Source organism: Gambusia affinis, linkage group LG08 (assembly GCF_019740435.1).
Source record: "Gambusia affinis linkage group LG08, SWU_Gaff_1.0, whole genome shotgun sequence".
NCBI lineage: Eukaryota > Metazoa > Chordata > Actinopteri > Cyprinodontiformes > Poeciliidae > Gambusia > Gambusia affinis.
The window spans coordinates 21571328-21589366 of record NC_057875.1 but is presented as its reverse complement, the minus strand read 5'-3'; the positions used below and the strand labels follow the sequence as shown (position 1 = coordinate 21589366).

The window sequence follows — 18039 nt, the reverse complement described above, 5'->3', positions numbered from 1 at the left end:
TGAGTAGGAGCCATGATGTTCGCTCTCCGTGGTCCTGAAAGTCTTTTGTGTCCTCTGCAGAGCGTTTTTCTTTATCCTCACGAGAAATGCAACAACATTTTTTTCGTTGTTTTTTTTTTTAAACAAACAAACACTGATATGCTTCAGTCAGTATCAACAAAACCCAACTATGTATAAATGTCAGCCGCAACATCCGCACAGCCAATCAGGATGTTTTATTCCTTCTGACCAGCTTTCTCCGAGCACAGATCTGATCCGAGCTGTCACATTTCCGAGACTTTTCGGATGATCTGTGTGTGCTTGCAGTCTGCAGTGCTGGCACACAGGCGCTCCTGTTTTTGTGCTGTGTGGAGAACTTCTGGCGGCGTCCTTTAGTGGAGCCGGTCTGCATTGCGTCGAAACCCTCCAACTCCTCCCCTCCTCCACCTCTTCCTCCTCCGTCCTCCCCCCCCCCCCCCCCCCCTCCGAAGCCCCCCCTGTTTCCTCTTATACTTGCATGTTAAATGATCAAGCCAAACATGCTTGACATCGCTGAGAAGCCGTGCGGACGTCGATGCCGCACTCGTCTGTTTCTCAGCTCTGATTTTTAATTGTGTGTGTGGGTTTTTTTTTAAAATTATTATTCCTTTCTTTTTAAAAAAATAAATAAATAAGAAAAAAATCGCGTTCACCGTCCTGCGCCGGAGCACATCCTGCCCGTCATCTCGTCTTGTGGCAGATTTCTGCTGATGCAGGGATGTCTGGGAATGCCAAGGGCTCGCTTATTGCCCCTTAATGCATCTCTCTCCGAACTGCAGCGTAACATCTCCTCCTGCGGTTTGCTCATATGCTGTTTGCTCTGCTCACCACCGTGCCGCTGCCAAAGCAACCTTGGGGCTTTGCAGCATAGCAGTTCCCCTCTTTTCGCTCTTTTATTTATTTACTTATTTATTTATTTTAATTTTTTTTCCCCCTCCACCTCCCGTCTTTAAATTACATAGCTTTCCTCTTCGACTCGTCTTATTTTAAGAGTGCAGCTTAGACGACCGCGCACTCCCGGGTGCTAGGCTGGTGCAACTTAAAAGTTTCACACCTTAAAAGCCTCTGCTGCTGCTGCTGCTGCTGCTCTGCTGTTGGATGATTCTGCTCGAAGCTGTTCAGGACCTCTCAAGATCACACCACGGTAAGCCTCTTAAACTGAATACAAAAGTTTATGTAGAGCTTTAGAGCTGTTTTGTTTCCCAACCCCACCACCCTGCAAGACTAACACACTGCTGCAGTGCTGTGCCCCTTGCTTTATCCATTTGCAAATTGCCACTAGCTTTGTAGGGTTAAAGGCATGCAGGAACTGTAAAAAAAAAGAAAAAAAAAGAAATAAAAGGCTATGCGTCACAGTCTAACTCAGACTGGTGAGTGTGGCGGAGCATAAATCGCTGCCTTAAGACAAGCTAAAACAAACATTCTTGCAGAGACATGATGTGACATGAGGACAATGCTACCTCTCCAACCAAAGCAAAAACAAATAGTTTGTTTTGGGGGTTTTTTCGGCTTGAAAACCTTAGAGAATCGAAGGACAGACACTCTGAAGTTGCACATAGAGCTAAAAATGTTTTTTCCCCTCTTTGAAACAGGATTGAGAAATTCTTGTTGAATGAGATGTGTTTGCCATCATTACTAACTGCTCTAATTGCAGCCCCCAGGGAAGAAGATGATTAAATAAATAAATAACTAAACTGCAGAAAGTGCTGAGCCAGCAAAATATCTCGGCTGTTTGATTCCATTATCCCCTCCGTCCCTCCCTCCATCCCTCCCTCCTTCTCTCTTTGGTTGACAGAAGCAGCAGCAGCGACTGCTTCACATGCACTGGGGAGCTGCAATGGTCAAGTCAGCGAGAGCCGCAGTGGAGCCGCACTGAGGCAAAGCAGCCAACCACCCCCCCCACTCGCAACTGGGGACGCCTCCAACGATCTGTGGGGTGTGGGAAGCTGAGGAGTGGAAAAATTTCTCCCAACCGTGAATGCCTGGCCAGTCAGACTAACCGACACCCCTCCGTGATTCCGTGATTCCTGCTCCGTCTCTTGCTCCGCTGCGTCCTCCTCCACCTCTTTCCCCCCGAAAATGACCGTTGTAGCGGGGGACAACATGGACGAGACCTCAGCCGTCCCGGGACACCCTCAGGACACCTACCCCCCGGATCACAATGACCACGAGTGTTGCGAGAGAGTGGTCATCAACATAGCCGGCCTCCGGTTCGAGACACAGTTGAAAACTCTGTCGCAGTTTCCAGAGACTTTGCTCGGTAACCCCAAAAAGCGGATGCGGTACTTTGATCCCCTGAGAAATGAGTACTTCTTTGACAGGAACCGGCCCAGCTTCGATGCAATTTTGTACTACTACCAGTCAGGGGGCCGGCTAAGACGGCCGGTAAACGTGCCCTTGGATATGTTCTCAGAAGAAATCAAATTTTATGAGCTGGGAGTGGACGCGATGGAGAGGTTTCGTGAGGATGAGGGTTTTATCCGAGAGGAAGAGCGTCCGCTCCCTGAGAAGGAGTTCCAACGTCAGATCTGGCTACTTTTTGAGCATCCAGAAAGCTCAGGCACCGCAAGAGGGATCGCCATTGTGTCTGTGATGGTGATCCTCATTTCCATTGTCATATTTTGTTTGGAGACTCTACCACAGCTAAAAGAAGACCCGATGGGTCGAATCGAGATATTCGGGAACATTACAATACGCTACAAACCAAATATTCTTACTGACCCCTTCTTTATCATTGAGACTCTCTGTATAATCTGGTTCTCGTTTGAGTTGATAGTACGCTTCATGGCATGCCCCAGCAAACCGGCCTTCTTCAAGAACATGATGAACACGATTGACATTGTGGCCATTATCCCATATTTCATTACACTCGGCACCGAGTTGGCAGAAGACCCAGAAAACGAAGGGGTGGGGGAGCAAGCGACTTCTCTGGCCATTCTCAGGGTGATCCGTCTGGTCAGGGTGTTTCGGATCTTCAAGCTGTCGAGACATTCCAAGGGACTTCAGATCCTGGGGCAGACCCTCAAGGCCAGCATGCGAGAGCTGGGATTGCTGATCTTCTTCCTGTTCATTGGAGTCATTCTATTCTCCAGCGCTGTCTACTTCGCCGAAGCCGAGGAGCCGGGTTCTCACTTCGGCAGCATCCCGGACGCCTTCTGGTGGGCCGTCGTGTCCATGACAACTGTGGGCTACGGGGACATGGTACCAGTCACTATCGGGGGCAAGATTGTTGGATCTCTGTGCGCAATCGCTGGAGTCTTAACAATTGCCCTCCCAGTGCCTGTCATTGTATCCAACTTCAACTACTTCTACCACAGAGAGACGGAGGGAGAGGAGCAGGCCCAGCTTCTCAATGTCAGCAACCCCAACATCCCGTCCGAAACCAACTCCAGCCGCCGTAGCTCCTCCACCGTCAGCAAGTCAGAGTACATGGAGATTGACGGAGACATCAACAATAGCATCGACAACTTTAGGGAGGCGAACCTTAGAACTGGAAATTGCACTATCGCCACTCAGAACTGTGTGAACAAAAGCAAGCTGCTCACAGATGTTTAGGCATCAGCTAGGAACTCTTGGTCTTCGTGTCACACGGGGGAGTAGACCATCTGATAGGAATGCTTCATTTAGCTCCCAGAGCGCTCTACTGGCATTAGGCCTACAACTATCCTCAGCCGAAAACAAAAATAAAGAAAAGAAAAAGATACAGAGTTGTTACAGTATATACCAATGTAGATAGAATAATTAATTTTATTGATCCAATAACTATAATGTTAAGAAAACATTGATTACTACACATATACACAGCTCCTTAGAGGACACAGAGCACACCTTGTCTTGTCAGATGATGGTGTGATAACTAAAAATCTTATGCATGCACTACAGATAACTGATCAGCAAGCTGCACAATGCACCAGAAATGACTGCAGACATTCAAGCCTCTAAGCCAGGTGGTTTCCGCCAAGAAGGTAGATGACCCCCCCACCCCAAGCCCTTCGCCTCCCTGCTCCCACAACTCCTTTCCCTCTCCCCCTGCAAAGGATCTGCTACCCAGCAAAGCACCTTATAGTAGGAAGACTGCTCTTCTCTCTTGTTTTTGGATGTAAACAGATGGTGAACTGCTTGCTTCACGGACATCTGCAATGCTGCTGCTCACGCAGCAGCTGCCGTAATTGTGTTATCACCAAGTGATCCGATGCCATGCCCTTTAGATGCATCACAGCACAACTTGTAAAAGTGAGCTTCATGCGAGCATGATTTTAGAGACTTTCCATTTGATACCGGCATGCATGAGGCATATGTCACAAAGTAGGGGAAAGGATGTTCTTTTGGATGTCTGCCTCCATTTTCCACTTCTCCCTTTGTTGCCATACAGAGTGCACTGGATGAGTTCTTTTTCTTTTGAACTGCTAATCATTTAGAAGTATAGAAACTGAATGTTAACTCTTAAGGGAACAGTACATAAATGAGATCATAGCATGACAAAAAAGTAACTTGCATTATGGCCTAACCACTAAGGTACTTCTGTATCCTGGTATATTTAATGTGCGATGTATACAGCATGATGTATACGGCTTGTTGCGGTTCATCCATTTCGCAGTTCCCCCATCGTCGGGGAAACTGAAGAAATCGAAAAATCTGGGTCTTTCTGAATTGTGATCAGATTTACAGAAATCCAACTGTTAGGCTGCGGAGTTTCTAATTTAAAAGTAGACAAAGAAAGTTACTAAGTAATATTGGAAAATGCGTATAATCATTATAAGCACCAGTTACAGTATTAGTCAATAGAGGAGTGCATGGACCTTCTTGGAGAACAAAAACAGTTCATATATATTTTCAGTCATTTCTTTTTTTTCTTTCGTCAACTACAAAGTTTAATAGAAAAAAAACTAAATAAAATTAGTCCACAGAAAAGAGTCATGTTTCATAGACGTATTCTGAGATTAGTTTCCAGTGCCTTTTATCCCTTCCACCAACAGGATCAGTGAAAGTGCCTCAGTGTGCAAACGGTGTTTGGGTAGATCCGGTGTATGTCAGTGTCAAACATTGCCGGGTGTGATGTTGGTGAATGCTAGACGGAGTAAAGGCTCACACAGCGGGTGACTGTGGTACGTGCACAACCAAATGTTCGTGCTGGCATGCGTTTAATGATGCCATTAAGCAGCAATGGATTGTTTTCTGCATGTTTACCATATTCATTCACAAAAAAAAAAGAAAAAAGAAAAGAAAGAGTCTTCATCCACTCCGGTTTTACTTCTTTGTGCACCGTGCATCCTTTCAGGGTTTCTACCTCAGTGAGGTCATTGCAAACTTGCGGAGCTGAAGGCTTCAATGCAGGGCTTCCAATACCTATACCTACACATGCACATACACACTTATATATATATATATATATATATATATATATATATATATATATATATATATATATATATATATATATATATATATATATATATATATATATATATATATATATATATAGTTAGATAACAAAATAGAACCTTAAGTGTAAACTGCAGTCATGCAATATTGAATGTGAGAGTCCCAAAGCAAAGCCTTTTACACAAGCACTTACATGTATGGTGAAAGTAGGGTGTTGCAACCCTGCTCCTTTTTTTTTTTTTTTCCCACTTAAAGCTGCGCACAATCAGCCCGTTTGTTTGTACGGAGTTCGTAGAGACGGTGCGACTCTCTCTCTCTCTCTCTCTCCACTGACTGTTGTAAGTGTAAGTTATCTTTGAAACAGTGCCATGTCGAGTGAAGTGTCGTCACAGGGGAAACAGCTGAGCGTGTTTTGTGTAAAGGAAAAGCCGAGAGCTGTCATATTGCAGCAGCGGTCGTGGGGCATTGTAATGCACAGCAAAAAAAAAAAAAAAATGCAATCCATCTCTTTTGCACAACCGCTTCCTTCCATTGCTGAAAAAGAAAAAAAAATGTAAATACTGGTTTTGGTTTGTTCTGTCACAGTGCTTGGCTGACAGGAGAACAGCAAGCAGATTTGGTACAAAATGTGCTTGACACTCTCCAGCTACTGTACACCAGTCTGCTCTCCATACTGGATAGGAGCTCATCCATGGAGTAGTGAGAATCGGTACTGTACTGTACTGTACTGCACTGTACTGTAACGCTCCTTCTTCTTATTTAACAGTCTCCCAACAAAGATCCTTGGGACAAAAAGAAAAAAGAAAGAAAAGAAAAAAAGCTGCACTGCAGTGCTACTCGAATGTCTTAGCTGTTTCTGCTGGTGCAGTGGCCATCCTTTGTGGTGCTAGTACAAGACTACCACTGTTGCGTTGTTCCCACAACACAACAGAAACGCGATGAATTACACTTTAAATGCCTTTTTTTTTTCTTTTTGGAAGCAGGAAGGTTGCTCGGTGTTGGAAACTGTCGTTTTGTTTGAAACTGATCTTTGTATTGTACTTTTGAAGAGCATCCTCCTCAGGCAGAGCGAAAAGTCCTACTCATTACGAGTTTAAAACAGAACAAAACACACAGAGGACGTGACTCAATTTGTCTTTTCTTTGTAGATTAGGATGACGTATATACCGAATAACATAGAATATACAAGGAAATTATATCAGCCTCAAATGCAGCTGCAAAGAAACTGTTTGCTGTCATCACATTTTTCATGGGGGGAGAAAAAAAAAGCGCAGCGATGAAGAAAATACTGATGATCTTTCTAGCAGAGAGGACATACACAGATGGTGCTATGCATTCAGTTACCCAATGAAAAGCGCATCCTAACGAGCAATAGGACAACATATAACCTGTTCATGTTAAAGACTGTACCAATCTGTTACCACAACTTGGTACCGACCGGGACGCTTGTCCTCAGATGTAGTAACTATTACTTTATTTAGAGAAACACAGGGCTTCATTGAAGCAAAAAAAAAAAAAATTAAAATAAAAATAAAGAAAAAAAGAGAAATAAATAAAAGCTGCTAAATGGCTCAGTCAAACCTGCAAGGAAGAGCCAATAATGCACTCAGAGAAAAGTTGTCGAGGTTGTTTATGGTGTGGGAATAAGAGAAGGTGCCTGAACATGTGTGTGTTTGATATTATGCTTCTGTAAAGAGATGTAATCAGAACTAAATATAGCCAAATTGAGCAAAGAAACAAAAGAGAAAGAAAAAAAAAACAAAGCTTTTTTGATGCCAACAATTTAGAGAAAAGTAACCAACATGTACTGAAATCATTAGGGAAAAGAAGTAAAATACGTCATTTCCCGGGTTTATTGTTTATTGTTTTGTGTATGGTGGCACTGTAACAATGACTGATTTAGGACAAACAAGCCTTATATATTGGAGAAAAAAAAAAGAATGTGTTCCTCCAGCAAGCCATGTTAAATAAAAATCACTGTACGATGATCACTTCCTGTACATCCGATGATGCAGACAGTTATGAAAACAACTGATTTTTTTTTTTTTATTTTTTTTTATTACTCTAGTTTCAAAACGAAGAAACACACAGGAAATAAATGTAATCATTCCTGCTGTTCATGTTATTTTTTACCAAACTCTACTCCTGCTGTAATGTATCTCTACAAAAACCTACTAAATGCAAAAACATTTAAAAAAACAAAAAAACAAAAAAAAAACAAAGCAAAAACAAACTGCATGGGCGATGGAAGACTGCATGAGCTTTACCTTTCAAGCTGCGGATTAACTACGACACAGTTGCATCGTTTTTTTGGAAAAAGAAACCCTTGCTTCCCATCTGCAGCCAAACTCAATCGTGAAAGCTGTTGCGATTTCTGAAAAAGCACCTTAGCGCCAGGACGGGCGGAGCTTGGCGTCCGATGTGGGATTGATGTGCAGGTCGGTGCTGAATGTGAGCAAGGACAACAAGGGCTAGTTTCTTAGACTCTTAACAGCTCTTCAATGTGACACATTGTCCACTGTTATCTCAGTCAGACTGTATTGTGAGTGTGTTGTGTTGTGTTGGGGAGGGGGGAGACATGTGAAACACACAATCCTCTGTTCAGATTTCAGGGCATTCTGGGTTTTAAAAAGTGTTGATGCTGGACTGCTTTTTATTTATTTATTTATTTATTTATTTATTTATTTATTTATTTATTTATTTATTTATTTATTTATTTATTTATTTATTTATTTATTTATTTATTTACACTGAACTGGATCGATTTGTTGGGGGTGTTGTGTACCTTGCTCCAGGAGTTCCCGTTTGTTTTAAGAAAGTACGATGGCTACGAATCTGTGTCTTCTGTCCATCGATCGCACATTTACCTGCTCTCAAGGAGCGCAGCGCCGAAGGACTGTCGAAGCATTCTGCTCCTCTTTTCCATCCACAAAGCAAACCAAACTCTTGACTGTGTTATTTAATCCAGCTGTCATTGTCATGTTGTGTTTACCAAGGATTATGCTGGAATGTGTTCAGTTTGTCAGATGATGACAAAAGGCATGGTCTGTGATCTATGCAAGGGTTTTATGTTTCTAAGTTCTTATGTTTCTGTTTCCTATATCACCTCTGACTACATCTTCCATTAACCCGAATAAATTTTTAAGGATCAGCTCGTGTAGGCTTCGATCATTTCTGCTCGGGGCTTTTGTCGCTGGGGGTGAATTCACTCGGGGTCAGAAGCCTGCATACGCTCACCATCGGCATGAAGGTCATGTTAAGTTTAACCTTTCGCTTTTGAACCGTTGTGGTGTCGCGGCGTACTAAACGAGCAAATTTGAACATTTTAATCTGTTGTTGATTTTCTTTAAGGCCTTCAGTTGGGGAATAATAGAGAGAACAAGTTTAAGTCTTAAAGTCCAAAGTCTTGTGTTGTTTTTCAGGATTTATCTCTGGAATAGGAAAAGGAATCAAAAGTTAACCCTGTTTTGCTCAATCAAAGGAGTGTTTTCAAATTTGAGAAATAGTTAGTTCACCCCTAAAAGCAACTGTAAAGTTTCCCTTTCTGTCTGTGGAAAGTTTTCACAAACCTCTGACTTTCGGCTTTGAGATGTTTGACTTCTTTTCATTTCGTGCGAGAGACACAGGCAGCAAAGCAGACCTGCATCTGACTGTTGCTACGTTTGAAAGCCTCTCACTCCCTCCCGAGATCAGATGACGATCACTCTCAATCTCCTTTGAAACTCATTTGAGAAAGGCTGTTGTTTCTGTGGGCAGCTGCAAGTTTCAGCTATACTTACAGGTGTTAAATTTGAAAGGAAGAAGAAGAAGAAGGAGAAGAAAAGAAACGCTTCTCTCCTGGTTTGCAGCCTTGCTTACTCTCTGTGGATGTGTGGAAAGTGGCTGTGGTGTTTCGGAGTTTTCCAGTCGAATCCCTGCCTGATTCTTCCTCATAGCTCCAAAACATCCTGACAAACTTCCACCATCCAAGCTTAAGAGTTCTGCTCAGACCTTCGACACACTTGGGTGTCATCAAAGTGAGTTGGAATAGATAAGGCAGCTTTTTAATTGACTAAAGCTTGTTGTGTGATCATATGATCATTAAAAAGTACCATTAATATTACCTCGGAGCTGATGATGAGTGAATGTGAACTTCAGGTCGCCGGCATGTTGCAGCGCGGCTCTCTCCGCGCGACGCGGTAGCAGCAGAAATATGCTGCAGTTCTGCAGAAGTGTCAGTGTCCCTCTGCTACAGTTCTCTCTCCTAGGAGCCATTAGCGATGATTGATGTGACTAAGCTAATAGTTTCACTCTAATCGTCCCGTCCCAGGAGGGGATCATTTGCCTCTGTCACCTTTTGCAAGTCGACTCACACCTCTGACGCCTGTTACTACACCTCTGCCCCGGTGCAGTAAAAGTCATTAACAAAAACATAAAGAAAGAAACAACAGCATCTCAAATCTTAGACGCTGCAACAAAATGTTACTCTTGACATCTGCTTGTTGATTGCATTGATTCCTGTTGAGGGTTTGTTTTGATTATTTTAGTTTGTGAAAATTGTTTGCAGGAAAGAGCAAATATTGCAATTTTTACTGGCGTAAAAAAAAGTTAATAATTATGCACTTCCACACAGAGAAATTAACGGAGGGGAACCGGTGAGCCATTACAAAAAACATTTTGCGTTCAACACAGAGTCGCGGTTCCCCTCTTTTGTTTTCAGCGAAGAGGGCAAAGCAGCATCTCCTCCGGACGCCTTCCCAGATCAAAATGCCTGGGAAAACCTTCACTGATGACCACAGGTCCTCTGTGAAAACCATTTCACTCGCACCAAAAATGTGTCTTATACTTAATTAGACACTAACGTTTCCTTTCACTGCTGCAGCGTATTACCTAACAAGCAAACAACATTTTGAGATTTCTCAGTCGCAGCGGTTTTACTCTGAGAAGAAACAATCGTGACTGTATTTTGTTTGGCATCGTTTCTTCTCCGCATTAAATTATCTGTGATATGCAGTGTGCCAGGCGTGCATATTTTACACGGCAGTAGCGTTTATGGCCGGTGGTTTAGATTTTGGTCAGTCTGTGCCTGATGTATTTCTTCAGTAACCATTTAGCTCAGGTGGCAACGTTGTGATAACAGATGCATAGAAAGTAGCAAGGAAAATTGTGGTTGATTGTAACTCATATTGCAATATTATGTAAAGGTATTGCAATTAAATGCTTTCCTCATATCTGACAGCCCTAACAGCAATGTATTTCTAAATTATTATTATTATTATACAAAAAACAGACAGGAAATGCAAATTACAAAGTATTCACTGTAGCTTCGTTTGGTTGTATTATATTCTCTCTCTTTCTGGTGTTAGGCTAACAGCTAGTCACAGCCTTCAACTTAGCATAGCTAATTGTTTAAACCAAACAATTATGTTGGTATTTGTTGGATACAATGATGGTGGAGTCTATCTCAGGACTTAATGATTTCATTTCCAAACAACTGCAAGACCAGAAACAGTCCGTATTTAATGTTTTAAGTCAAATGTCGTTCAAATTCAAACGTTTCTCCCAGTTCTTGTGAACGTCGGTTGAAAGGGTTGACAGCTGGTGCAGTTGGCAACTTGGACTTGTGCAACTCAAGCCTGGTAACGGATTGCTCGGCCGGGAAAACAGCACGAGCTTAACAAAGGTCTCCTATGACAGTGAAACTGTTTAATATCCAGTATTATAGATCTCAATGTTGGATCAGACTGTGGTTGGTGGACTGAACAGCAATCACTCCCCCAAACACTTACAGAAAGAAATTTATATAAAAAGTACTGCAATATGTTGGTTTTTTTTGTTGCCATATGAACATCTACTATCTGTCAGTCATTAACAAACTCTTTTACACACACAGATGTCACATTTTTAGGTGGCAGTTCTCACTTGTCTTCACCAATTTTCAATAATTTATGTTGTTGACTTCCATCCTGAGGGCTGATATCAGGATACAAAGAAAGAAATTTTTGCTCCGACTGTTTTGTGACATTGAATTTGTTCTAACTTCTCTGTATTTTTTTTTATGTGCCCCTTTGTTGCTTAAAGTTTCTTTGTAACATGATGAAAGTGGTCCCACAGCATGATACAGCCTCAACCATGTGTTTCTGTTCTTACTTACAAACAAACAGCTCTGCGTTGGCCTTTTCTGTGAATACTTGATTTATTTAAGGTAAAAAATATCATCTTTTACTTGCACCTATTGGGATGTAAACTCTGCTCCGAATGGGTCACTATTAGCTCAAAGCTCTCCAGATAAAATTGTGTTTTTTTTGGGGGGGTTTTTTCACCTTCACATACAAAAGATAAATGCTATTTTTAACAACAATAAAACTTTGTAGTAATGGAAAGGTAGCTATTTCAGTTGGTTTGGTTAAGATACTGTAAAAAAAAAAAAAAAAAAAAAAAAAAAAAGCAATATCTGTAACTAAGATGATTAAATGAAAAATCCCCTCTTGCTCTCATCAGTATATAAAAAACAAATACCTAGAAACAAATCAGTAAAATCACCATTCATGTTAAGCACTGGATCCATTTAGCTCAGGTGAGTCCTGTCTGTTGTCTATTTCTCTGCATTAGTTTCACTAAAAAACCCTGTCATTTCTGCAAAATGAGGAGATGGAAACAAGTTGCTTGCCTCTGTCCTTCTCAGGTGGCTGCTTTTGTTTGTTTTATAGAGTGTGGTGACCTGAACAGAAGTGAACCTCTTCCCCCTTCCTCTGCATTGCCCTCAGGAAATGCAGCACTCCTCTCTCTGCAGGCAGCAGCAGCAGCAGCAGCAGCAGCAGCAGCAGTAAGGGTGGGGTAGGTTGGCGCTGGGCCCACTCTTCTTGCACCAACGCTCTCTGTTACTCTAACTCTGTTTATATCTCACTCTCTTCCTCACTTTACATCTATTGAGTGATTTCAGCACCTACTTGCCATCTTCCAGATTCAGATTTTCCATGATACAGCATAGCAAAGAACATGGAGTTCTGATATTTTTCTCCTGCGTTTGTGAGTCGATTGTTGGAGCTGATTTGTTTTAAAGTCTTTCAAAACGATACTGAGGCTTTCTGTTTATATTCAATCTATCGCTAATTAACTTTGTTAGAAAAGAAATGTCCCTTTTTTGCAGCAGCAGTTCATCTTTCTTTGCGTTTTAAAACTATCAGCATTACATTAAAGGGGCTGCATTATGTGAAATGTACTTTTATGAGCTTTACATCATGCTAGAATGTTATTCCCTCACCAAAAACATGGATGGATGTTTGAGAAGTCCTGTAATCTCCCATGGCAACCGTTCAGCTGTGCTTAAACACCTGGGTGGACCTAGCACCACCTTCGTGGTACAGTCCCTCCTCGAGGTTTGAAAGCTTCCAAGTTTCCGCCTCACAGAGCAGCCATCCCACACTCAGCTCCTTAAGACTAGCCAGCAGCAATTAGCAAAACACAGCGCCTCTGCTGAGCTCATTATATGAGCTGCTTCTCTGTGCAACACTGATTTAAACGTTGTTAAAGGGTTAATAGAGGAGCAATGTTGTGATGACTTCCTGAAGGCGGAGTTTCAGAAAGAGCTGGAGTTTTTAAAGAGACAGAGACCCAATTTCAGGGGGTGAAATTACAAAGTAAATTGCTTTTAAGTCACATTTTTTATATATATATATATATATATATATATATATATATATATATATATATATATATATATATATATATATATATATATATATATATATAGCAGATTTAAAACAACTGAAGAAAACATAATTACATGATTATGCTATAAAACGGCACTGTGTGCCTGGAAAACACATAATACTGCCCCTTTAAGAAAAAAAAAGATTACACATTTTTTTATTCATTTTCTTCTGGAGCTCCTCCCAGTAGCAGGCTACATATTCAGGACATGTCCCCAGTTCAGCCCAGGCTAACAGACACACGTTCACTAACTGTCATTCTGCAACAAAAGGACATATGAGTTTCCAGGTTGCTGGTGGAAAAAACTGAAGCACCCAGAGAAAACCTCAAGAGGAGATGATGTCAAATCCAAGGAAAAGCTTCTGCGAACAGCAGCGTCCACAGTAACAGCACCATGCAGACCTGATGAGGTAATAAGTAAGTATTATGGTTTTGTTACTCTAAGCTGTCATTAAATTGTGAACAAAAGATGCTTTCCAAGCTCCTTAAACTTTTGCATGTTTGTCACACCACAACAAGAAACCTCGGTGTATTTCCTGGCTTTGCCAACACAAAGTAGTGAGTAATTGTGGCGTGTAGTAAAAGTGAAGCCTAAAATGCTTTGCTCTAAATCATATTAATTTATCTCCCCAAGTAACACACTGTCTTCTATCTTCCCGACAACTCAGTTTCCCCCGTTCCTCGTCTATAGCAAGCAACTCCACAGCATGATGCTGCCACCACCATATTTTTGCCTTAGTGTTATGTAGTGTTCGTTTTCCAATGCACGTGGGGTTCTGCATTATGTAGTTGAGTTTGATTATGTCCTTCCACATGGTTTATGGCAAACTTTTCTTTTTCATTTTTCTCCACAAAACAGTTATTTTTGCCGGATTTCCACATTTACTGTGTTTAGGGAAAGTAAGGTAATTTCATTCATATGGCACATTTTCAGCAACGAGGCAATTCGAAGTGCTTTACATGAAATAAAAGGAAATACAAACAAAACGACAAACCAGGGGAAAGAGCAGAAGAAGACAGAGAATCTACTAATATTGATCTAAAGTAAATAAACAAGATGCTCCTGATCTGGGCATTAATAAATATTCTCTGGGCTTTCTAAGCACGTTCTAAATTTGTAAAAGTAGAGAGTGCTCCACAGTTCCTAAGTAATAATAAATACCAAATGTTTCTGTTCAGGAATAAATTTCCTCTCTTTTCTGGGTTCACAGTTCATTCTACTCCCTTTTCAATAATAGGAGTCTCTCTGCATAATTTAAAAAGCATAATATTGGTCTAAATAGTGAGTACTCCACCGTTTCTAAAACTACTGATAAACTAGAACGATCTAAAAGGTATAGCGTAGTTCTAAATAGTGATTCTCTGGATAGTAAGCTTGTTCTGATTCCTTTGGGTTAATAGTGACAGCTCCACAGTTTCTAACAAATAACTAAATAAAAGGAGAAAAGGACGGATTAGGGACGTGTGCACATAGCAACATTCAGACAAAAAAAAAAAAAGAAAAAGACACGGATGGGAGGCGGTGACAATAATTTACTAATTAAGTGGCTTCTGAAGCAATTATTTACACCAGAGTAAGGAGTGAATACAAATAACATGTTCTAGATTTTTATTTGTAAAAAGAAAAAATTAAAAATGCACATCTAAAAAAAGTAGAAACCATGCCTCCCTTATTTCCACTGGCTTGTGTTGGTTTGTAATCCCTTAAAATCCCAATGAAGTGAGCAGACGTTTGTCATTTCAAGAGCTTTTAGGAGACACTGTGAGCTGTCCGCTCTGACGCTGCACTCCATCATGACTTCAGAGAAACCTTGACGTCTCTGAACGCGGCTTGATCTGCAGGAGTTAAACTAAAATCTCATCCTGTGTGATCATGGGTTTGTGCAGCTGGCGTCACAGCGTCACCTGCGATGCTGGATAGCAAAATGTTCTTTGTGGTCATCGTTTTTTGTTTTTCTTTTTTCGTTTTTTTTTTTTTTTTCTCTCAACTGCTGGCAAATTTATCCCTCTGTGCTGTTTTGAAAACTGCTGTTGACCGAGGCTCTTGTTTGTTCTCTGGGAATGTTTTTTTCCAAATGACATTCAAATTTACTTTTTCTCTCAAGGAGCAAATTGTTCAGAAAAGGACAAACAGATCACCGTTTAGTAAATTCAGGTCTCATTTGCACTAGGTTTAGAGTTAGATTAATGTTTTTTAACTTGCTGCAGACAAACCACACGTCTTCGTAGCGATAAGTGGGCTTATGCTTCACTTCAGTTGGTTGATTTCTCTGCATGAACGCAGCCAGTTTTTAACAGCACTGAAGTAAGGACCATTTCAAAACCTTAATCTTAGTCTCCTTTATTCATTCCCAAACCAATTTGTGTGCTTATAATTGTCTGATTGGACCATGCAGTTTTGTCCAAGTTTCGACTATATGATTCAAGAACCACCTTCAGTGTCACTTTCCACAGTAAAGGAACTTTATCTCACTGTGGGCTGAGCCGGCGCTGGTGGAGAAAGAAGCTCTTGTTCCAAAACTTTTGGAAAACTTTCCAAAAACGTGAATATAATTTCCAATCAGTGGCGAGGTGATTAAAACCTAGCCAGTGTTTCAGCAGGACGCTGATCCCACAAACATCAGGCTGGGATTTGGGTTAAATGAAACAGGCTAACACTGAGGCTAAAGACCGCAGTCATAATGGAAATTATGGAGTTTCAGATGCATGAAGATTTATTTAGATTCTTGTCTGTGTCAGGATGCCATGAATAAAATCTGTTAAGACAAAGGTCAAATATTCTGAAATGTGTATATTAGATCCTGTACGTCTAACTTTAGAGAAAATCCACTATAAATTACATCTTGTGCATCTTGTGCGAATGTAGATTCTGGCCAAAGTACAAAGTGTTGGTATTTTACTTTTTCTCAAATGTTACTCGCAACATAATTTTGTGTTTTTTCTGTATTTTTCATTATTATTTTTTATCTTTGTGACACATCAGTTTTATCAGCTAACCTGGTAATCGTTTTAGTTTGAAAGGCTCCAACCTGCAGTGGCAGCAATAATGAAACTTTTAAAGTCGTTGTTGTGCTACATGCAGCTGAAGAAGCATTGGTAGCATTATCTGAAATAATAATTTCTCTCCATTAAACAAAATGTTTAAAAATCCTCGTATGAGAAACATGACATTCTGTATTATTTTCATCTCCCCTGTTTTCCAAATACGTCTTAAAAGTTTAAAGTTGAATCATTTGATCCTTGAAGAGGAACATTTGCTTTTTCAATGAGCTGAACGTCATCTTTCTTTTTCTTTGTGAACGCCCGACTCAAAATGTATCCAACAATTTTTTGTTTGTTTGTTTTGTTTTTAATGAAAAGCTGCCTATCAGCTGTTGGGCAGGTGTGTTTAAAGAGTGAAGGCACACAGTGAAAATTTTCCATGCCTGCATGTGCAAATCACCTCTCTGACTCACTGTCCATTTTCATTTGCTTTCACCTTTACACACACACACACACACACACGCACACATACAGAATGGTCAGTTTGCCTGAGTCAGGCTTCTTGATATTCCCAGATCAATTTCTCTGGAGACAGATGCTCATCCCAGATCCTTTGTACAGAAGCGCCACGCCATTCCTGTTGATGTCATCCAAAATGCCACTCAGGAGGCTTTTTTTTTTCTTCGCTGCGACCCAATCAGCTGTGCATGCACAGTATCATATGATTATTCTAGATCAAATCACAAGTGTCCTCTGGTCGTGACTTTATAGCCCCGTGAAGCCAGATTGCAGAGTTGCCGGTGCACATTAGTCCTAATCTCCAACAGCTACAAGCGGCTTCTGAAGGTTAACAACGCCCTAAATAGCTTTGACAGCACCATTGGATCTCCAGCGCTTCATCCCAAATCTCTGGGGTCTAAAGCTACGGTACCCTGAGGTCCGAAACCCCCTCTCCTTGCTACACCCTCCGTCCCTAAGGCCTGCTCTCTGCTCCACTTCCTCTTTGCATTACCTCCATCAGGCCAGGCTGCTGACACACTTGTTTAATAATTAAGGGCAGGTCCATAATTTTCTCGTCCTGGTGGAAGTCCACAAATGGTTTCTGCGAAACTCTGGACCTCTTCAGGCTACTGACAGCCCTCCGTCTCTGTAGTAAATCACCAAATGGATATGAAACCAAGTCAAGCATTGCCTGGTTGACAGAAAGTTTCCATCGTATCACCAACGCTGATGAGACTCTCATCAGTCTCATCAGTCTGGACGGACATCTTCAGAAAAAAAAGAAAAGACTTTAAAACAATCAAACTGTTTCCACCTTAAACCACCAACATAGACGAAATATACATGGCCTTGCAAAAAAGTATTTAAATATCTTGAACACTGTTATATTTGGTTACATCGCGACAAGAAACTTAAGTGTAGTTTAGTGGGATTGAGTGACACTCTAAATCATATTTGTGGTTTTCCGTGTGTCATATATTCAGTCTGCGTTTCTTTGATACCCCTAAATAAATTTTGTTGCAATCAGAATTACTGGGTCACCTCATTGGTCCAGTAAAAACATTCCACCTACCTATGGCACAACTCCAACCCTATACCAAGACATTACCATCTCCCTGAGCTCCATGACAACGGTAGAGGAGCTGATGCTCTCCATCAAAACTGATTGAGTTTGATTTTGATAAGAATAATGAGCAACGTTGTAATGCCTAGATGTAATACGCCTCAAAAGACCTCTAATTGCAGGAAAATGCACATCCCACTTGTTAGATTTTGGATTATTTTCCATTTATCTCACCATGCCGCCCTGCTTTCTGCTCCCTACTTTAGCTCCAGTAAAATACTCTGAACTTTAAGGTCGTAACGTAATAAAGACGAAGATGTGAGTCCATTTTGGAAAATACTGTAGTTAAGATCAATCCATCCCTAAAACGTTCAACATCGTCTCTCTATCCATCCTGTTGT

At 41.1% G+C, this 18039-nt stretch overlaps 1 protein-coding gene across 1 annotated transcript; it reads left to right on the top strand.

Annotated features, from left to right (window-relative positions):
* The first annotated feature begins 514 nt into the window (after nucleotides 1-514).
* On the top strand, nucleotides 515-5382 carry LOC122835789 (potassium voltage-gated channel subfamily A member 1-like). The gene is made up of 2 exons (XM_044125123.1): nucleotides 515-1162; nucleotides 1814-5382. Exon 2 carries the CDS (start codon nucleotides 2098-2100, stop codon nucleotides 3571-3573), a length of 1476 nt encoding a protein of 491 aa, XP_043981058.1. The 5' UTR covers nucleotides 515-1162; nucleotides 1814-2097; the 3' UTR covers nucleotides 3574-5382.
* The last annotated feature ends 12657 nt before the right edge of the window (nucleotides 5383-18039 follow it).

Excerpts from the sequence above, each read along its gene's own strand:
- LOC122835789 (XM_044125123.1), top strand. The coding sequence starts at position 2,098 with ATGACCGTTGTAGCGGGGGACAACATGGACGAGACCTCAGCCGTCCCG.